The sequence below is a fragment of the Dendropsophus ebraccatus genome, chromosome 3, assembly GCF_027789765.1.
Source record: "Dendropsophus ebraccatus isolate aDenEbr1 chromosome 3, aDenEbr1.pat, whole genome shotgun sequence".
NCBI classification, from domain to species: domain Eukaryota; kingdom Metazoa; phylum Chordata; class Amphibia; order Anura; family Hylidae; genus Dendropsophus; species Dendropsophus ebraccatus.
In genome coordinates, this window is record NC_091456.1 from 95,577,823 (window position 1) to 95,600,731 (window position 22,909).

At 42.1% G+C, this 22,909-nt stretch overlaps 2 protein-coding genes across 2 annotated transcripts in view; one reads left to right on the forward strand and one right to left on the reverse strand.

The window, feature by feature from the left end:
* DDX49 (DEAD-box helicase 49) overlaps positions 1-2,659 on the reverse strand; it is a 29,844-nt gene extending 27,185 nt beyond the window's left edge. The window contains exon 1 of the mRNA XM_069962265.1: positions 2,531-2,659. Coding sequence (XP_069818366.1) covers positions 2,531-2,645 — 115 coding nt within the window. The 5' untranslated portion in view covers positions 2,646-2,659. The remainder of the gene's footprint in view (positions 1-2,530) is intronic.
* A 63-nt stretch (positions 2,660-2,722) lies between these two features.
* On the forward strand, positions 2,723-21,786 carry COPE (COPI coat complex subunit epsilon). The gene is made up of 10 exons (XM_069962266.1): positions 2,723-2,881; positions 3,694-3,756; positions 3,833-3,933; positions 5,030-5,182; positions 9,587-9,640; positions 10,963-11,044; positions 11,905-12,060; positions 12,631-12,699; positions 19,505-19,579; positions 21,446-21,786. Exons 1-10 carry the CDS (start codon positions 2,783-2,785, stop codon positions 21,491-21,493), a joined length of 900 nt encoding a protein of 299 aa, XP_069818367.1. The 5' UTR covers positions 2,723-2,782; the 3' UTR covers positions 21,494-21,786.
* The last annotated feature ends 1,123 nt before the right edge of the window (positions 21,787-22,909 follow it).

A 22,909-nucleotide genomic window follows, 5' to 3' on the forward strand; every position in this document is an offset into this window, starting at 1 on the left:
TCCCTACAGTAAAAATGTCTGAAAATCACAGAACCTGTACGAGAGTAAGCGCTCTTCTAGGATATGGTAACGAGATTGGATAACAATTTGATTTCGTGATTTTATTGGACTTCAAAGTGTGAGACATATAGCCCCATATAGACACTTTCCCATCACATTACTCCAAATTCCTACAGTAAAAATGTCTGAAAATCACAGAATCTGTACGAGAGTAAGCGCTCTTCTAGGATATGGTAACGAAATTAGATAATTTGATTTCGTGATTTTATTGGACTTCAAAGTGTGCGACATATAGCCCCAAATAGACACTTTACCATCACATTACTCCAAATTCCTACAGTAAAAATGTCTGAAAATCACAGAATCTGTAGAACAGTAAACCCTCTTCAAGGATATAGTAACGAGATTGGATAACAATTTGATTTCGTGATTTTATTGGACTTCCAATAGTGCGACATATAGCCCCATATAGACACTTTCTCATCACATTACTCCAAATTCCTACAGTAAAAATGTCTGAAAATCACAGAACCTGTACAAGAGTAAGCGCTCTTCTAGGATATGGTAACGAGATTGGATAAGAATTTGATTTTGTGATTTTATTGGACTTCAAAGTGTGCGACATATAGCCCCAAATAGACACTTTCCCATCACATTATTCCAAATTCCTACAGTAAAAATGTCTGAAAATCACAGAATCTGTACGAGAGTAAGCGTTCTTCTAGGATATGGTAGTGTGATTGGATAACAATTTGATTTCGTGATTTTATTGGGATATAAATAATGCGACATATAGCCCCATATAGACACTTTCCCATCACATTACTCCAAATTCCTACAGTAAAAATGTCTGAAAATCACAGAATCTGTACAAGAGTAAGCGCTCTTCTAGGATATGGTAACGAGATTGGATAACAATTTGATTTTGTGATTTTATTGGACTTTAAAAATGCGACATATAGCCCCAAATAGACACTTTCCCATCACATTACTCCAAATCCCTACAGTAAAAATGTCTGAAAATCACAGAATCTGTACGAGAGTAAGCGCTCTTCTAGGATATGGTAACGAGATTGGATAACAATTTGATTTTGTGATTTTATTGGACTTTAAAAATGCGACATATAGCCCCAAATAGACATTTTCCCATGACATTACTCCAAATTCCTACAGTAAAAATGTCTGAAAATCACAGAATCTGTACGAGAGTAAGCGCTATTCAGGGATGTGGTAGTGTGATTGGATAACAATTTGATTTCGTGATTTTATTGGACTTCAAAGTGTGCGACATATAGCCCCAAATAGACATTTCCCCATCACATTACTCCAAATCTCTACAGTAAAAATTTCTGAAAATCATAGAATCTGTACGGGAATAAGCGCTCTTCTAGGATATGGTAGTGTGATTGGATAACAATTTGATTTCGTGATTTTATTGGGATATAAATAGTGCGACATATAGCCCCAAATAGACACTTTCCCATCACATTACTCCAAATCCCTACAGTAAAAATGTCTGAAAATCACAGAATCTGTAGAACAGTAACCCCTCTTCTAGGATATGGTAGTGTGATTGGATAACAATTAGATTTTTTTATTTTATTGGACTTCAAAAAATGCAACATATAGCCCCAAATAGACACTTTCCTATCACATTACTCCAAATTCCTACAGTAACAATGATTCTTCTATAAGACAAATGAGAGAAATAAATTACAATGAGCCGGGTTTTCAGGTGTTAAATATTATGTGGCGAAATTTAATGCATCACAAGAAGCGGAACCCGATTCACCTTCTCAGTACAAGGATTCACAGCAAATCTCACTGCAAACTGGCAGCGTGAAATCCGCTGCGAATCCGGTAATGTAAAGTTACCCTAAAGCGGTTATACGGGCAGGAATGAAGCAAAATACATTTATTTTCTTATAGGTGTTAATTAAAATAATAATAATAATAATAATTTTTTATTTATATAGCACCAAGAGATTCCGCAGCACTTTAAAATTTTAGGATTGTTTTACGTATAGTTAGAAAAAAATAAAATATTCCCGGAGCTGAAGGGGTTAACAGTATATGAATTAGATTGTAGTGGATGTGAAGGGGTTAACAGTGGGTGAATGGATCTGAAGGGGTTAAGAGTTGCCATTCTTTAGTCTTACATGTAGATGTTCCCCTCTGATCTTCCTGGCACATTCTGAAGCCTGGAACTAACTAGTCCTGGCTATTACCGTAATACATGGTATATAAGAGCACTGTAATTTCTAGTGCTGATAGCGTGACTACATTTTTGTGAAGTGCTGATAGCGTGACTGCAGTGAGAGACAGATGGCTTATAAGTCACAGGTCACACATGTATGTAAGTGGGCTAGGACATGTGCCAGGCATTGATCCCTCCCATTACATCTAACACAAAGGAAAAGTAAAGCAGCTGTCAAAAACAACCAAGTCGGGCATGCTGGGAGTTGTAGTTCTGCAACAGCTGTAGAGCCACAGCAGGTTCTATTATATAGACAGACTGTCAGGCACGTACCCTCCAGGATGGGCGGGATGCAGTTCTCCTGGACCGGGCTCGGTTTGCGGATACCCAGCTGCTTACATTGCTCGATGAGCCAGGATGAAAGCCCTAACCTCACGAAGCCGTCCATCTTTACCAAACACACGTGAGTACTGACAGCACTTCCGGTAGAGAAGCACATCGACATCGAGTACGCATGCGCAGAGAGCGATCCGTGCCCAAGCGGAAGTAGGGCAGAGCAGGCCGGGTGACGTGTCTGGTGTAGAGATGGCCGCTCAGGGAGACGTAGACGAGCTGTTCGATGTTAAGAATTGGTTTTATATTGGCAGCTACCAGCAGAGCATCAATGAGGCACAGAAAGTAAAGGTGAGGTGCTGCTATACAGGTCATGACTGGTTATAGTGGGGCTTGTTACTGTTTATTCCTTTAAGAAGGTGAGTGGTATCACGTTATACCCAAAGGTTATCAGTATAATAAGGCAGAATCAGAGAGTTATCTATAACAGTGCTCACAGCTGTGCAGAGGATTTCAGGAGATCATTCTCATGAGTCAGTGAGAGCTGGCTAACACCATAGGTGGAAATCCTATATACCTGTGCCTGGGATAGGGGTATAGGACTGTGAGGGTCACAGCTCTGTACATTGCCGCTGCTATGTAAATAACCGGAAATATGTGTATATCCAGACCTGACATACTCACCTGCACTAACATAGCAGTGAGGTTGGCAGCTCTGGCTACAGTGACGAGAGAACCGGGGTCATGTATATCATGTTTCCTGCTCTGATCCCTTGGTCTATCTCATATAAGCAGTGCTGGATGGAATGGGAACCACTTACCTCCCTTGTATTCTCAGGCTATGTTCCCACACAATATTTGGTCAGGATTTTTAGCCAAAACCAGGAGTGCAGCCAACACAGAGCAAAGTTATCATTTACTTATTTTTACTTATTTTCCTCCTGATTATGTCTGAAAATACTGACTGGAATAGTGGCTAAATACTTTATATTAGATATCACTTGGGGATTTGGCCCAAGCAATTAAGTGTGGTAACCTGTCGTCTGAACAATCCTTTATATCTCTGGCCATAAGCAAAATGCGCAGCTTATAAGATAAACGGTGTAACCGGACGTTGTAGTTATCGTTGCAAATATTAGTTACCTTTTTTTAATCTTTTATAGACTTCAAGTCCAGAGAAAGAGGTGGAAAGGGATGTTTTCCTTTACCGGTCATATATAGCCCAGGTAATATGATCTGCTTTGTTCTCTCTCTGTAGTCACGTGCCTATTATTGTATCCTAAATAATATTTCTCTTAACAGAGGAAGTACGGAGTGGTTTTGGATGATATTCGGCCTAACTCCAGTGCCGAGCTGCAGGCTGTTCGGATGTTTGCAGAGTATCTATCCAGTGAAAGTCGCAGGTACGTGGATGACCTCCTGAAAATCATTATTGGTAGTATCTATTTTGATTTCTTAGATGGGTATTCCATCATTTATTTATCTATCTTACAGTGCTCAGGATGCTGTTAAATAGAAATAAAGACTATACTTACTTCCTTGCTCCTCTACCCGTTGCCTCTCTGATATGTTGGACCCTTCTATGCAGCACTTTTTTTTTTGTGGGACAGGGACCAGCCCGCTCAGCCAGTGCCCACAGCAGTGTCCCTCAGTCACAGATTAACAAAGGTCCTTGTGGTGGGAATAACTGTCTAAGACAACATTCCTTTTTTTATTGGCTTCTTGACTGTATACTTTCTATGTCTTTACAGATTCAGACATGTTTTTGAATGGTGAATTGTACATTGTCCAGCTAAAATTTTTGTTAAAGTATTGTATTGCCCCCAAAAGTTATACAAATAGCCAATATACACTTATTACGGGAAATGCTTATAAAGTGCTTTTTCCCTGCACTTATTACTGCATCAAGGCTTTACTTCCTGTATAAAATGGTGATGCCACGACCCGACTCCCAGAGCTGTGCAGCTGTGGCTGCTGGAGAGGATGATGGCAGAAGGATGCTCAGTGTCTCTCCAGTGCCCTGTGTCCCTCAGTGTCCCCCTGCCATCATCCTCTCCAGCAGCCACAGCCCGCACAGCTCTGAGAGTCGGGTCGTGACATCACCATTTTATCCAGGAAGTGAGATCACCATGTTATCCAGGAAGTGAAGCCTTGATGCAGTAGTAAGTGCAGGGAAAAAAGCACTTTATGTTCATTTCCCGAAATAAGTGTATATTGGTGATTTGTATAACTTTTGGGAGGCAATACAATACTTTAATAAACATTTTTGCCGGACTTCTCTTTTAACGAACTGGTGGAAAGTAAAATTGGCTCAGTTGCCCCTAGCAACCAATCAGATTCCACCTTTCATTTTCTAAAGAATCTGTGAGGAATGAAAAGTGGAATCTGGTTGGTTGCTAGGGGAAACTGAGCCAGTTCTCCTTTATACCAGTTTGATAAATCTTACTTTTTTTTCAAATATTTCCTGTTTTTTTTATATTGTGCTGATTTTTTTTTTAGAGATGCCATTGTCTCTGAGCTCGATAAAAAAATGGCTAAAAGTGTTGATGTCACCAACACAACTTTCCTGCTAATGGCAGCTGCAATTTACTTCCATGATGGAAATACAGATGCCGCCCTGCGTACTCTTCACCAAGGAGATAGCCTAGAATGGTAAGTGGCTGACCGTTTACCCCATTACATGGCATGTCTTTTTCTGGTATCATAGATTACATGACTAAATACCATATTTGAAGATTCTAGTAAAATAATGATGAGGCTATCAACCAAATAGCTTATTCTGTGCAATGTACGCTTCTTTAAAGTAATATTTCCTGTTTTCACTTGATGGCCATGGTCACATACTGTCAAAATTATGGCCATTTTTATCGAACACCAATTATTTAAGGACAAATAACAGCCGTTATTCGCATGCTGTTGCCCATCATTTTGCTTCTGTCAAGAATATTTACAAGTCTACTAGTGGCAAATACTCTTCACCACAGGTTACACACACTGGGGGAATGTACTAAAACTGTGTAATTCTTAATGGAAATTTGTACAGATTTCATATGCACCTAATGTATCACAGTGGCTTAGGATAACTGATAAATCTGGCACATCCTTCAAATATTTAGTTGAAGTTTGCATGAACTGTTAATTGGCTTACCTCAGACAAAGGTAATGTGAAAAGGTGGGGTCATTTTTTTTTTCTTCTTGTCCCATGACATTGCTTTTTTTAGGCCTTGCCCCTTTTTACCCATATAACACCATCTGCCTGAAAGGCCAGTCCCCTCGTTGAGTGAGATTCTCTGGTTCTACTTGATGAACACAGAATAATGAATATATGCCTTTGCAGTCAAGAATTTGGAGCCACAATTGTTGCCCAGCAGCCAATGGGTTGGCCTCAGACTTTTTTCCCCTTGGGTGGAAGACCATCACTGCTCTTGCCGTCCCTTAAAAAATAATTTTTTAATAGATAGGTGTGTTTTTATGGGGAAAAACTTGAACATAGAAATAAATATGGGCAGTTTTTGTGGTATTTTGTTAGCCTATAAAGGAAACACCAAATGAAATTTGTGTCTGTTGAAACCCTTAAAGGGAAGCAATCAGCCCAATCGGGCTGAAATGGTTCCCTGAACCGCTGTATACAGCTCCTGCAGCAGCCGAGGCAGCTACCAGCCGAGGCTGCAGCAGAGGCTGTTTAAAGGAAAAAAGCAGTTTAATCCCCCAGGTGCGTGAAAGGAAGAGACAGGGAGGTAATCATCTGAGCGGCTCCCCGTCCTTGTTTAGTCACTGCACTGCCAGTAGCGGACCTCTCTGCCTGTCATTCATCCACTCGGATCGCGCTCACTGGCAGAGAGCAGTGACTAGGCACGGGCGGGGAGCCGCCCAGATGACTACCTCCCCGTCTCTGCCTGTCACACGTCTGTGGGATTAAAGTGCTTTTATTATTATTTATTACACTATAGATAGAACGAACACTGGAGGAATATATCGAGGCCCATGTTTACTAAACCTGTATAAACACATCAAACACATTAAGCAGTCTTATTAACCTGTTACATTCTTAGAGTCTTTTTACACAAGCCAATTATCAGCAGGTAGGAGCGCGTTCGTCATCTCCTAGCATCTTTTGTGTGGACATTTCAGTTGGCCGCATGTTTTGCCAAGTTAAAGGAAATGTGCAGTCATCTATGTTAGTTAATAGGCCATACAAATGATTCAGCCCCCTGAAGCACAATTGATTAAGCCTTGTAAAAACTCTTCAAAAAGGCGCAGATCTTTCTCATTGTTGCTAGTTTGCTGCACTGTATCAGTCGGTGTTAAAGGACCCTTAGACCACCGAGTCTCAGTTTACCCCAACAATTATTTGGCCTAAATTGCACCAGAATTTTGACATCCAGTGTTGCGTCGTATTCTATGCCCGTGGTGTAGTAAATGTAGACCAAAGTGTGTGTGTGTGTGTTTCTATTTATTGGAGAGATTCATCAAGCAGTCTTGGGGTGCTTTAGGGTACACAGTGAGATTTATCAAAATCAATTGATTATACAGGAGTTATTGTACGCTTGTTACAACAGTGACATCTGGCAGTCAAAGCAGCTATGATGCGCAGATCAGCTGCTGACTTTATTTCACGTGTATTCTGTGAGTTCAGTTTTCTTTGTAATATTTTTATTGCCAGAATAAAGTGGATATGCAGAGTAAAGTGTTGTTTTAAAGAAATGTACACTGCAGATGAAAAGCTAACGGCAAGGAGAAAGCTGTCATGAAGTTTTATTAAATGGTTACTGTTTTAAAAGGCTTTGCATAAATCAATAGTATTGCTCAGCACTGCTCTATAATGTCCTTATAGCTTATTAGAGTGTGCAATAGAGCAGGGCTTTAGAATTTTTTATACATGCCTCACCAGGCATTCCATATAGACGCTGGGGCCTCACCAACAAAAAAATATACCCTATTTCTCCAAAGATAAGCCCTAACCTGAAAATGAGGCCTAGGTTGGTTTTGCAGGGTTTTTGGAATAGGTCTTAAAGCGACTCTGTACCCACAATCTGTTCCCCCCCCAAACCACTTGTACCTTCGGATAGCTGCTTTTAATCTAAGATCTGTCCTGGGGTCCGTTCGGTAGGTGATGCAGTTATTGTCCTAAAAAACAACTTTTAAACTTGCAGCCCTGTGCCACACGGCCATGGCTTAGAGTATCTGTGCCTTAACTTTGCACCACCCCTCCGTAACACTACATAGGTGCCTTAAAGGAGTACTCCAGGCACCCCCTGTAAAATCTAAACTCCTCACACACTGGGGGATGGTTACTGGCTTCCTCTGTCACATTTCTTCCCACTCTGGCTGCTCTAGCTGCCCCCTGCACTGTTCTCTGTTGCTGCTGATTACATCTCCAGCTTCCTGTTTGGACCAGTGCCTGTGTGCTGCATATTCCTACAGCCCCCACAATGCCTTGTTTCCCTGGCCTGCCTCTGTAAACCTCCTACCTCCTCCTCCCACCCACAAACATGGCCACAACCCCGCCCTCCATCCCTAGCTCCTCTATTCCCGGCCTCCCTCCATCTATTCCCCTCCCACTGCACAGCTTAGTCCCCTACACAAACAGTAATGTTAAATACTGACAACCCAGGTTCCTTATTTTGGTGTCCAGTGAATAAAAACTGCAGCCACCATTGTCTACTTTTAATATGGCATGATGCTGAGGGTTGTGGTTGTGCAACCTGGAGTTGCACAGCTTGAAAAATTACTACCAGCATCTTGTCCAAGAGACAATGATGGTGGTAGTAGTTCTGAAAGCTCTGCAACTCCAGCTTACACACATACAACCTCCACCATCATGCCATGCTGACACTTAATGATGGTGATTGGGCTTATGCAAGCTGTTGAAATCCAGTTTGCATAAACAGAACCACCATTATCATAAGTATCAGCATGGCATGGTGCGGGTGGTTGTACAGTAGCTCTGCAAACCACAGTTGCACAGGTTGCAAAATTACTACCAGCATCTTGTCCAAGAGACAATGATGGTGGTAGTAGTTCTGAAAGCTGCAACTCCAGCTTGCACACATACAACCCCCACCATCATGCCATGCTGATACTTGATGATGGTGGTTGTGCTTATGCAAGCTGTAGATAGATAGATAGATAGATAGATACATAGATAAGAAATTGATGGATAGAAAATAGATAGATATTATATAATAGATATATGGACTATGTGTTATAGCTGAATCTGGTGTCCGAGGTCTCCTCTGCTTCTCAGTCATTCTGGAGGAGAATCCTGTAGCATCAGACACCAGTGATCTCCTAGCAGGGATCTGGCATTGAAAGGGTGCCAAATGCCTCCTATTAGATCTGTGAGATCTGATGCTGCAAGCGGCTGCCGATCTCCAGGATGACTGAGAAGCAGAGGAAACTGAGATCTTACAGAGGAGGGAGCCCGACAGATAATATAGTATGTATTGTAAAACTGGGCGGGCAGAGGACGAGTGGGACTGGCAGAGGACGAGTGGGACTGGCAGAGGACGAGTGGGACTGGCAGAGGACGAGTGGGACTGGCAGAGGACGAGTGGGGCGGGCAGAGGAGGAGAAGTAGGGCGGGCAGAGGAGCGTGTTTCCCTGTGACAGAGAGGAACTACATCACGTCTCAATATGGCACCTGTGGAACAGCACTGAGACGTGATGTGTTTCCTTCTTCCTGAACTACAGAACTTCCTGTGGGACTTTGATTCATTGAAAAACCGGTAACATTACAGCTGTCCTAATGAGTGTAAATGGCAATGTTATATAGGACCCCCTCTTCTTTATGAGGAAGTGTTTGTGTACCATCTTGTGGCTCGGGCCCACCCACTAGCCCAGGAATAACTGAAAATTAGAGATGAAATCTGCTGATTGGAGAACTGGTGAAAAATACCATGTATGAGTTATAAATAGATATAGTGCCTCATGGTTTTCTATCAAGTAGCCATTTCATCTTGGGTACATCTATAATGAATGGGATCATCACCTGTGTATAAATGGTATTAGGAGTGATCAAAAATAATTAACTAAATATTATCCTACCTATTACAGCATGGCAACAATTATCCAGATCCTTCTGAAAATAGACAGACTTGATCTAGCTCGGTAAGCACACTTTTGTTAATTTTATATTCCCCTATATAGTTGTATCAAATTGCATAGTAATAATTGTAATATACATTTGTATATTCTATATGAGGGGCTGCTGATAAGTCTTTGCCTTTACCCAGAAAGAAATGAGATAGGAAGATGAAGCTTTACATTCAAATGTTGTCAGACATTTGGGGACCCACTTTAGCTTCTTCATGTCCAAGTGTTCATGGATAATGACACAAACACGTTAATGAGAAATCCCCATGATGCTATCTGCTATTCATTTAGCTGAAATTTGCCAATTCTCCAGTATGAGGATGTGCACAGCATCGATGGATCTCCGGAACAACAACCACTCTCGGTCGTCCAGGATGTTCATCATCTTTGGTGCTGAAGCGGCCCGTTTTTAAATTTGGCAACCCAGCTCTTAACTGTAGAATACAAAGGGCATTGATCCCCCAATGTCTGCCACATATCACCATGAATATCCTTCGGAGACTTTCCTTGCAGAAAGAAGAATTGTATCTCTGCTTTGCTATCATGTGCTGTGAATATCACCTTAGACTCCGCCATTTTGTTTTCCTGTGTGCTTAGATCACTGATGCCATAAGCTACACACACAAAATTTTGCAAACCTATATTAGACACATACGGCTTTCATGTGCTGTAATATTCCTTACCATAGAAACAAAAAAAAAAGAACACAAAGCCTTATCAGCAGCTGTAGTACAATTCAGTAGCATCATGTCTTGCTAAATCATTTCCAAATGCCTTTACCTAAAAACTCCAGGAAGTCTAGTCAAATCTTTTATGTATGCCTGTACAGTAGTATAGGTCACAGCTTTCTGTCAGTCGGCACATGCTAAGAAGTCCTCGTGTTTACCTCTGAACAAGGGATATACAGGGAAGGACTGTATAGTGTGGACAAGTAATATGGCAGCAGAGCATTCGCACAATATCTATGGAATTAGTGACTGTTCACATTATATTTTCCTCTTACGTTTAAGGTATACTCTGGCATCCTGTCAAAAAGAGAGTGTGGTATATGCATACCGTACTGGCTGTGCCCCCATTTACTTTACTGACCTAAACATAGTCCATTAGTGACCACATACAGGCCATTTCCTGCAGGGCCACACTTTTGAGTCCCTTCAGACAGGGTGCCGACTTATGTGGTGTAACCAGACCCTTAGGAGGATTACAGATACCTACTCTGAAGTAACTGATAATGTATAGAAAGTACTTGAAACCCAAATGACCACACCTGTACACATTAGGGGAACAGTAATCTTTTTTTTAAATATTACGAGAAATTATTTCTAATTTTCATTTAGCAAAGAATTGAAGAAGATGGTGGATACAGATGAGGATGCAACACTTACACAGCTGGCAACAGCTTGGGTTAACATTGCCTTGGTGAGTATGTGCCTTAGACTGTATGTAGATACAAAATGCTTCTTTTTAAATGGGTTGTTGAACACCCCTGTCTATATGCCATAATAGAGTATATGGATGTCATATACCTGTTTGGGACCTCCCTATATAAGCCAAAATGAAGAACTGTTCTGTATTCTGGAGGGCCTAAAAGAATGTTTACACGGAACGATCTGCAAATTTTTTGCGAACGACCAACGATAATTTGAGAACATGTTGAAAGATCAAAATGAACGATTTCTCGCTCATCGTTTGATCGTTCGCTGTGTTTACACGTACGATTATCGTTCGAATTTGATCGTTATCATGCAAAAACGAACGATAAATCGTTCCTTGTAAAAGGACCATAAGCCATGTATTGCACAGCTGGTTAATCATCTGATTGGACAACCTGCAATACTTCATCCTGATGCATGGGAAATGCCTGCCTGTTGCTTCCCTTAGCAGAATCAGCTGTTTCATTAGGAAACCATTAGAAAATATGATCTGTCAGCATGCAATGTAAAAGTAAAGGGAGAATATACCTGTTGCACTTGGCTTGAATAATTTTTTTAATCGTAGAAAACTATTTGAAACAGAATCATTGACCTTTCTTCAGTGTGTGATGTGAAGTTTAAGATGTAAGCAGACTCTTACAAAAATAGCCCTTTCTCCCCCCTTGAGGCAGATACCCTTTACTTCTATGCATCTCACATGACTGGGGACACTGTTCATGTATACCAAGATGCTGTGATAACTCATGAATGTTTTATAGACCAAGGTTCCGTTTTATACTGTGTGTTGTATCTGTTGCTGCTGTATCTCTGTTCTCAGTTTTCTTCTGCTCGAATCTTTTTTAACAGGGTGGGGATAAACTGCAGGATGCCTTCTACATCTTCCAAGAGATGTCTGACAAATACTCTTCCACTGTCCTCCTGTTAAATGGACAGGCTGCTTGTTACATGGGACAGGGCAAGTGGGAGGATGCTGAAGGAGTCCTACAAGAGGCTTTAGACAAGGTAGAGGTCTTTAAAATCTGTTTTGACGATTTTCCATTGTCACCTTTTGTAGGTGTACAAGTGTTTATGGCCAAACACAATGATGTAGTTTGGTTGCTTATTCTGGCTGGACAGCTACTAAAAAGTGATAAAACCTTCTAGTACCAGAGCCTAACTCAGCATTATCCTATATTTCTTTCGGCTCAAAGGATTGTGGTGTAAAAAAAAAAAATTCTTTGATAGAAAATGGCTGTCCTATTTTTTTGTAAATGTGCAAAACAATACAGGTTGCTTTTAAGTAGATATATAAATATATCTATGAATATACATGTATTTATTGCAGTCATAAGTCAGCCTATGTGGATACGTTTAATTGTAAGAAAGGCTGTATATAAATGTTACTTGTGGGGAAGAATTTGCTTCTCATTTACATGGTAAAATAATATATATTAGGTAGTATAAATGTCAGTATTAGTGTGTGTGTGTGTGTGTGTGTGTGTGTGTGTATATGTGTGTGTATATATCAGTGTATGCCTTTTCTCGATTTAAGAGGGTTGAAGTCCTATGATATTATGTCTTCTTGGCTTACAGGACAGCAGCCACCCAGAAACGCTGATTAATTTCATTGTATTAACTCAACACATTGGAAAACCACCGGAGGTAAAAGAGGAATTGCTTTATGGGTTTATTACTACATGCTCTGTTATTCTTTGCAGCCTTAGACCACATATAGACAGGCATGTTTACTGCAGAGAAATCTGCATTAAAAATAAAAACACAGACATCAGCAACAAAGGTTTGTCTTAACCCCTTAAGGACAGAGTCTGAAATGGCCTTAATGACAGAGACAAATTTTATGAATATGACCAGTGTCACTTTATTCATTAATAACTTCGGGATGCTTTTACCTATCCGGCTGATTCTGAGATTGTTTTCTCGTGACATATTGTACTTTACATTTCTGGCAAATTGGAGTCGATAATCATAACAAATCTTTATGAAAAAAACCCAAATAATGTGAAAAAATGTGAAAAACTGCATTTTTCCAACTTTGAAACTTCTTTGCGTATACAGAAAGTGGTTATACCACATAAATTATATATTAAATAGCATTAGCAACATGTCTACTTTATGTTGGCGGCATTTATTAAACGATCTTTAATTTTTTTTAGACAATAGGAAGCTTAAAACATTAGCAGCAAATTTCCAAATTTTCAGTAAAATTTCAAAATCAGATATTTTTAGGGACCTGTTCAGGTTTAAAGTGTATTTGAGGGGCCTGTATGTTAGAAAGCCCCACAAAGCACCCCATTTCAGAAACTGCACCCCCCACACTCTGCAAAAGCATATCCAGAAAGTGTTTTAACCCTTTAGGGGAGTCACAGAAATAAAAGCTAAGTGTGTAAGAAATTTGAAAATTTTAATTTTCTGTGCAGAGATGTTATTGTAATCCAATATTTTTCATAATTATAAACCTATTACCAGAGAAATGCACCCCAATAATTATTGCCCCGTTTCTGCAGTTTATAGAAATACCCCATATGTGACCCTATTGCGCTATTTGACGCAACCACAAGCCTCAGATACAAAGGAGCGCCTAGTGAATTTCAACGCCTCCGTTATATTTGGTCATTTCTGACTGTACCACTTCAGGTTGGCAGAGGCTCTGGGGTGCCAAAACCTAAAAAACACCCCTAAAGGGACACCATTTAGAAAACTACACCCCTCAAGGAATGTAACAAGGGGTGCGGTGAGCATTTGGACCCCACAGGTGCTTCACAGATTTTCCGAACAATATGGCGTGAAAAAAGAAAAATTTATTTTTTACACTAAAACGTTGTTCTAGCCTTCAATTTTTCATTTTCTTAAAGGGATAAGAGGAAAAAAAAGACACAAAATGTGTAGCGCAGTTTCTCCCGAGTACAGAAATACCCCACATGTGGCGATAAAGTGCCAAGCGGGCGCAGGACGAGCCTCCAAAGGGAAGGAGCGCCAATTGGCTTTTGGAAGCTGAATTTCACTGGAAAGGATTTCAAGGGCCATGTCGCATTTACAGAGCCCTCGTGCTGGCAAGACACTGGAAACCCCCCACAAGTGACCCCATTCTGGAAACTACACCCCTCAAGGAATCTAACAAGGGGCACAGTGAGCATATGGACCCCACTGGTGACGGGCACAAATGTGGAACAATGTGACGTAAAAGTAAAAAATTTCATTTTTTCACTTTCATGGCACAAATGTGCCCGTTATCAAGGGGTCCATATCCTCACTGCACCCCTTGTTAGATTCCTTGAAGGGTGCAGTTTCCATAATGGGGTCACTTGTGGGGGGTTTCCAGTGTTTTGGCAGCACGAGGGCTCTGTAAATGCGACATGGCGTTCATCATCCATTCTAGCCAAATCCAACCTCCAAAATACAAATGGCGCTCCTTCCCTTCGGAGGCTTGCCCTGCGCCCACATGGCGCTTTACGTCCACATGTTAGGTATTTACGGACTCGGGGGAAATTGCTCTACACATATTGTGTGTTTTTTTTCTCTTTTAACCCCTTGTGAAAATGATAAATTCAAGGCTAAACCAACATTATAGTGTAGAAAATGTAATATTTCATTTTCACGCCACATTGTTCCACATTTGTGCCCGTCACCAGTGGGGTCCATATGCTCACTACACCCCTTGTTACATTCCTTGAGGGGTGTAGTTTCCATAATGGGGTCACTTGTGGGGGTTTCAACTGTCTTGGCAACACAGAGGCCTTTTGAATGCAACATGGCCCCTTAAAATCCATTCCATCCAAATCCAGCCTTCAAAAACGAAATGGCGCTCCTTCCCTTCGGAGGCTTACCCTGCACCCGCATGGCGCTTTATGTCCACATGTTGGGTATTTCCGTACTCAGGGGAAATTGCTCTACACATTTAGTGGTTTTTTTTTTTATCTTTTAGCCCCTTGTGAAAATGAAAAAATCATGACAAGATTAATGATTTAGAGTAAAAATTTTACAAAAATTACACTAAATGTTGGTCTAGCCTTGATTTTTTCCATTTCCACAAGGGGTTAAAAAAGAAAATTAACACAAAACGTGTAGGGTAATTTCCCCTGAGTACGAAAATACCCCACATGTGGGCATAATGTGCCATATGGGCACAGGGCAAGCCACCAAAGGGACAGAGCGCCATTTAGAGGCTGGAATGGAGGATGGAGGCCATGTCGCAATTACAAAGCTCCTGTGCTGCCAGGTCAGTAGAAACCCCCGACAAGTGACCCCATTCTGGAAACTACACCCCATAAGGAATCTAACAAGGGGTGCAGTGAGGATATGGACCCCACTGGTGACAGGCACTTACGTAGAACATGTGCCGAGAAAATAAAAAATACAATTTTTTTCATTTTCACGTCCCAAATGTGGCCGTCACCAGGGGGCCATATCCCCGCTGCCCCCCTTGTTAGATTTCTTATGGGGTGTAGTTTCCAGAATGGGGTCACTTGTGGGGGGTTTCTACTGTCCTGGCCGCACAGAGGCTTTGTAATTGCATCATGGCATCCTCTAATGGGAATGGCGGCCATACCTATTTAGCTGGGGAAAAGGGACAATTCTAATTTATTTGGGGGTATTAGGCCAATTATTGGTTTATAAGGTTGGAAATGACAGGTGTCCATCAAATTCAACCTGTGTTGATCCAGAGGAAGGCAAAAAAACCCTTGTGAGGCAGACGACAGTAGCCTCATCACAGGGGAAAAATTCCTTCCCGACTCCATAATGGCGATCAGAATAATCCCTGGATCAACGTGACCCCTGAAATAGGAATAAGGGACAGAATTTAGATAATGTAGAACCCCAATGACGTGTGGTACGCCTTGAAGCGATCCAGTATGCAGAGGTCGGGGGGATCAGGACAGGTGTCACACGGGAAAATGGTGACCTTCCTGATCCCCCTGTTACGCCACACTCTGCACTTCTTCTGGGGTCTCCCTTTCTCCAGTGTGGGGGGTGTCACCTGGAAAATGTTGTCCTGGTGCGATACGGGGTCCTTCATATCCAGAAGCGCTGGGTCCGCTCCATGGCTGCTAAATATTAGGGCTCTATTACTACTTCTGATATGTTCGGATCGTGCCGCAAGCTACAGGGCAGCGAGGGACCGGAAGAGGGGGTGCTGGTATAAAAGTTATCCCCATACAGGTGGTGACCTTTATCCAGCAGTGGGAAGATCAGTTCCCGGACGATCTTCCCACTTGTTCCGAGGATGGGGGGGGGCATTGTGGGGGCATCTGGGGGCTGGATTTGGGTGTCCCTTTCTACATACACTCTTAAGGGTACGTGCACACTGCGGAATCGCGACAGATAACCCTTCGTGCATTCCACAGTTGGCACCTGCTGGCGGAGTGATGCAGGCGCACGTCTCCGTCCGTGTCATAGACTCCATTCTATGCACGGGCAGATTCCGCTCTCCGTCCAATGTGTTCATTCTTTGGACGGACGACGGATTCCGCCCGTGCATAGAATGGAGTCTATGACACGGGTGGAGACATGCGCCCGCATCAGTCCGCCGGCGGGTGCCAGCTGCGGAATGCACAAAGGGTTATCCTTCGCCATTCCGCAGTGTGCACGTACCCTAAATCTGTAAGAGTACCCTGAGGTACGCTCACACAGTTTGTAGAATTTCACGCCATACCATCATCTCTTATTGGGACGGTACTGGCGGAAAAGACGTGTCTGGGGGGCAGCGTACGCTACCCCCAGACACGTCACTGGATGATGAGGATGAATGGAGGAAAGAAGGATCCCCCCATTCATCCTCACTGGCTGTTTCGGTGTCGGGGGCAATAATAACGTATCCCTCTGACACCGAAAACACCCTGGGGGCCATCTTTATACGGGGACTAGTATATGGGGTATGTAGTGGTGTAGTGTCAAACTTTATTCAATGTAGTGTGGTGTAATGTAGTGTTTTTTACGTGTTTTTTTTACAGTAAGTATAAAAAAAAAACCTACGCCAACAGAGGAGTTGCTGATAAATGCCGCACTTATGTGCGGCACTTATCAGCAGACCGTGGCAGTAGAATATAGAAAAAAAACACCCTACGCCAAAAAGGAGGAGTTGCTGATTAGCAGCGCACTTTCGTGCGATGCTGATCAACACTCAGCGGCGATAGGGTGCGGAAAATAGAAGAAAAAAAAAATTTGGAAAAAAAAAAAAAAACTTTTTCTATATTCTGAATATCCCTGTAGCTGCTGATAAGTGTATTACACATATCAGCCGCTAGGGGGCGGCAGAGCGCAAAATCCGGAAAATGACGAGGCTGGAGCCGAAAATAGCCGAAAGAAGACGACGGGGAACGGCGGAAAGACCCGAAGACCGAACGGAATGACGGAGGACGCCGCAAACCCGGAAGACGCCGATCAGGAGCCCGGGACAGGTGAGTAATGTACAAATACGTGCTCTGGACCCCTCCGCTACCTAGCTGAGGGGTCCAGGGCAGGTATTTATTATTTTGCTGGACTCTGATCGCCGTGCCACTGGCCCGATCGCCGTGAACGGCCGGCCGGCCGTTCACGGCGATCGGGCCGGTGGCAAGGTGACCACCATTACTTTTTACAGTAATGGCGGTCGGTGCCGTCCTCGGACAGCACCGACCGCCATTTTTTTCCGGGCCATCGGGTCACCGATGACCCGGAAAGGTTCCGATCACCGCTATTGGCTGATCTGAATTGATCAGCTTATAGCGGCGATCGTAAGCACGGGGGGTGTTAACCACCCCCCGTGCCGAGAAGCTATGATGGCCTGCTGTGATTTATAGCAGGCCATCTTCCCCGACCGCTGTGTGGAAACATCGGGCGTAAATTTACGCCCTGATGCGCTAAGTACCAGGGCGCGAGGGCGTAAGTTTACGCCCGATGTCGTTAAGGGGTTAAATGCTTTTATTGATATCTATCCAGTAGTTCCGCCAGCTCAGTAGGCGATCAGGGGTGAAAGAGAAACTTTATATAGCTGTCGGATGAATAAACATTTCGACTGTCTCTCCTGTTCACTCCATACACATGAAGTTTTAGCTCGGCAGAACATTCATGTGTTGTGAATGGGAAAAGGGGAGGTAAACTGCTGCCTGGCATTAGCTTATCTCCCTTAAACAAAAGGGTCTGGCAGTTTATTCCTAACATGCCCAACGCAAAGCCTCCATAACACTGTCATTAGAGAGTTGGCCAATTATGTATGTGTGCCTTTATATACACACACAGATGCATACACATATAACTAGTTTTTGGTGTGGCAGTCTGCCCATGTTCCCACCCCCCTTACATTGTACAGCACTAAGGGCCCTTTTACATGGAGCAATAATCAGCTGACAACGATCATCGGCTGATCAGGTCTTTTGGTCCTGACCTATAGTCATTGTCTGCCATCAGCTGATGAGCGTGTAAAGAGAATAATAAAGTTCATACATACCTAACCACCCTCCCTGGTGCTTCTACCCGCTCCACTGTATCTTCCTGTATTCTGCCTGGTCCCGCAACTGCCGTGAAAACTGCAGAGCTGGCCACTGAAATCACAGGCCGCTCACTGAATCACTGGCCACTGCGACTGTGGGACCGGGCAGAAGCCAGGAAGATACCGGGGACCAGGCAGAAGCACCAGGGAGCGTGGTCAGGTATGAATGAACTTTAATATTTTACACTAAAGGCTACAGCTGCACAGACATTGCTAATGTGTGTGCAGCCCTTGCTGCATGACGTGTCGAGCCGTGTAATAGGCTTAGCAAACGAGCGCCAATATTGATCGGGCCATGTAATACAGCACGTCCGCAACGATTTAAAGAGCTTTCCCACTGTCAGCATTATATTAATACATCATGTTGGGTGAGGGTACAAATCCATTACTTGCCTTCCCTGTCCGTAAGGACTACAAAATTGCGGACATGTAAATGCCTTCTAAGGCTTCTCTTCTGACGCCCACAGTGGTGACCTCCACTTGTTCTCTGCACCCTGTGGTTTTCAGAAACAAGCCACTGCTTAGAAATGCTTTCAGTGCAAGACATCTCTACCTGCCTCCTACTATAGCTGTGTCCTAGCTGAAGGTTAGGAGAACCTGATTCCTGATCTAGTAGCTCTCTTTCCCTATTCATTGCTGGCCTTCCTTGTAGTCACTGCGTGTTCAGTGCATTTGCTTTGTTAGTAATGCTTTTTTTTTGTCTCTCTCTTCTTATAAATATTGGGGCAGTGAGGCAGAAACTGAGGTGGATGTTCACAATCACTGTACAGTGCTGCACAATATGCTGGTGCTGTATAAGCAGCAAGAAGTAGAAAGTGAGAAACAGAGTAATACAAATGGATTCACAGTGTATTGTTGGTAAAAGTGCAGCGCCACACCATCTGATTTGTAGGGGAATATTACACGCTGGCCCGATTTTTTTATTTTTTATTTCTTTTATTTTTTTTTTAAGAATTAATTTATTATCCTCCATTTCTTAAGGTCACAAATCGTTATCTCTCTCAGTTGAAGGACGGACATCGAAATCACCCGTTTATTAGAGAATTTCAAGCAAAGGTAATAGCAGTGTATAACTGCTGACAATTTTTTATGTTTCCATTAAACTACTATTTCTTCAACATACAGACAGGTAAGGCTGTGTTTGAGAACAACAGACAAAAAAAACATTACAAAACAAGAAAATAATTTTCCCTGGTTTTTCCTTGTCAGCTAAAATTCACATCCCTATTATATAGCTGTTAGGTCATGGAGACACACTGTATCTTTTTGTGTATCCATATATCTGTCTGTGCTTCCAAAAGATATAAATATGGTTTTATTCTCCAGAGCAAGGACTCAGTGTCTTTCACAGGCTCCAACACTGCCTTACTTTCTCCACCCATACCTGACCCCCCGCTTGGTACTCACAAGGACGGGGAGGGAGGAAAGTTTGCAGCTTGCTGCATATCAGGAGCTTGGAAATGCCTCTTTGACTATTTGGACCAGAGAATTAGTCTTTTTTTCTATGTTCTGGGAGCACAGCTATATAAAAAGTGCCACGTGTCATTTTGGGACAATAATTACAGCTGACAGATTCCCTTTAGGGCCCTATTCCACCGGACGATTATCGTTCAGATTATCGTTAAATCATTGGAATATAAACGATAATCGTTCGGTTGAAATGCAGTTAACTATTAACGACCGAACGAGAAATCGTTGATCGCTTTATAAAACCTGGACCTATTTTTATCGTTGCTCGTTCGCAAAACGTTCGCAAATCGTTCGCATTGAATAACGTTCGGTCATTCGCAGTAGATACGAACGCAATAGCGAAGAAAGAACGATTGCAAATATGATCATAAGTAACGATTATCGTTCCATGGAAATGAGTGAATGTTTTCAGGTCTTTCGCAATAGCTGTCGTTTGAGATTGTTAATCGTTAACGATTATGCGAACGATAATCGTCCGGTTGAATAGGGCCCTTAATCTGGCAATGCTGTTGACAGTACAAACAGACTTTTTAGGTTCTAATTATGGAAACAAAGATGTATAGCTTAATCGCATATGTGGGAACATAGCTTTAGGCAGATCGAAAACTCTTCGGGTAATATGCTTCTATTTTCTTTCTTGCACCATTTCTGGGCTTGCCGCGACGATCTTACCTTTCAGATGAAGAAATCAACTTCTGTGCAGGTCCACTCTAACACGCTCAGTCAGAGGTGTCAAGCATCAGCTGCTGCAGCTCTGCCCAGCCCCTCCCCATCCATGGACGACCGCTTGTTCCCCCTTCCCAGGCCTGGGCAGAGCTATCAACCATCAGGTGCTGCAGCTCTGCCCAGCCTCTACCCATCCATGGCCAACCTCTCCCCATCCACGGCCAACCAACTGGTCGTCAATAGGTTAAGTCCCCCAATCTGAACTGTAACCCTACAAAGAGCTGTAGTTCTTTGGGGTAAATTGGTGCCATAGGGCTTATAATTCTGAGGGTAGCTTCACACACACACACCGTATCGCAATGAATTTTCTGCTGCAGATACGCAGCAGATTTGATGTAAATAACTGAACACAGCATCAAATCTGCAGCAGATCTGCTGCGCATCAGTTGTGTGTGTTAGCACCCTGAAAGTGGTTTTGTGAAAATGTATCTATTGATGTGATATTTTATTTATATGCTCACTATACAGTGGTTATGTTATCCCTTTGTGTTTGTCATCTTATTATATTTTGTGTCTGATATGTGTGTATTCCCATTTTTATCCTGCGTTCTAAATGGTCACTAACTGCGCCATGTATGTTAGATTGGATTTTGGTAATAGTGTGTGTGTTTAGGATGAAGAATGTATACCCTATACGAAGTAATCCCTGTCAGATGGGAAATAATGTCTCTCTTTGTACGACTTGCTCCTTTCAGCACACTAACAATTCTCTTCTGTTTCTTTCAGGAGAATGAATTTGACCGTCTCGTGCTGCAGTATGCTCCCAGCGCATGACCCGGACCTGATTAATTTATATTTTACTCTATGAACACAAGTTATAGCTCTAACAATGAAAATACAAATATTTCAAGTCTGGCACAATGCCAAATCCCACAAGTGCATAATAATGCAAGAGATGGGGGAGGTGAAATTCCTCTACTCCACCATTTGTATTGGAATGTAATATACTGTTTTTTTCGTTGAGCCTTTCTTGACTGCATTTTCATTGTAACTCACATATTCTTGAATTGTGTTCATTTTGTTTAACATAAACATTCCCAATAAAACACTTTTTTTTTCTTTCTTTACATTTACTCTCTCTCCATAATACTTAGTACATGTCTAATACATTACATACGTCTGGTAACCTGGACACTTTGTAAAATTAAACCAAAATGACAAAATAAAAAATCCAACTGCCCATACCTATATATTTTCTGAAAGTAGACACCTTGCACATTATCAAAATGCCACTCTGCTCTTTATATATATATATACACACACACACACACACACACACACACACCTTTCTGCAAGCTTTTGACAGAGTAATTTTTTTTATAAAAAAAAGTTTAAAAATTTTAAGTTGTGGCTAAAAGTGTGACCCAAGGAGAAAGTGATACGCAAAACACTCTTAAACGTAAAAGTTCAACATCTTCAAAGTTCAAACATATCACTTGTGTTTACATGCTCATATCTTCATAAAACAACCCGAACTAAAAAGATCACAGATTAAGTGAAAATTAAAAAAGAAAATGTAACAACCTATAAATCAAAGAGATAACACCTGAAAAAGTAGATGGACCCATAGATCCCATGCATTTTCTAAAGGAAACAACCTGGTGAGTACAGTTCTCTTAATGGGCTATAGACAGCCATGTCCACCTTCACATAACTTTGTGACAAACAGGAATTAGTTAAGAAAAATAAAATAAAACAAAAGCTAGTTCCTAGTTCACAGAAAAAGTTTATATGTAAAAATATTGTTAAAATAATAGACCAATGTGTGCAAAGTTCATATATATCAAAACCCTCTACATGCAAACTGTAATTCCCATCATGCTTGGAAAACTAAAGGCAAAGCTTTGGCTGTCCAGGCATGGTAGAAATTGTAGTTTTGCAACAGCTTGAGGGTCAGAATTTTGACACCCCTGCTTAGAGTGCATCGGCAGGTGATATATCCACGACATAAATCTTCTGTCCCCTAACTCACACTATAGCGTGTCATATGTGATACAGTATCAGTCTGTGTCCTTTACTCCAGTGCTTTTCAATTCCAGTCCTCAGGCCTCACCAACAGGTCATGTTTTAAGGCTATCCCATACAAAGGACAACTGTGCTAATACCTGATGCACTGCATGAGTATAATTATATCACCTGTGAAATACTTAGGAAATCCTCAAAACATGACCTGTTGGTGAGGCCTGAGGA

Bases quoted from the DNA above. Each gene is read 5' to 3' on its own strand.
- COPE (XM_069962266.1), top strand. From the start codon at position 2,783: ATGGCCGCTCAGGGAGACGTAGACGAGCTGTTCGATGTTAAGAATTGG. The intron at 9,641-10,962 runs GTAAGCACACTT...ATTTTCATTTAG, and splicing joins GACAGACTTGATCTAGCTCG to CAAAGAATTGAAGAAGATGG. The intron at 19,580-21,445 runs GTAATAGCAGTG...TGTTTCTTTCAG, and splicing joins TTAGAGAATTTCAAGCAAAG to GAGAATGAATTTGACCGTCT.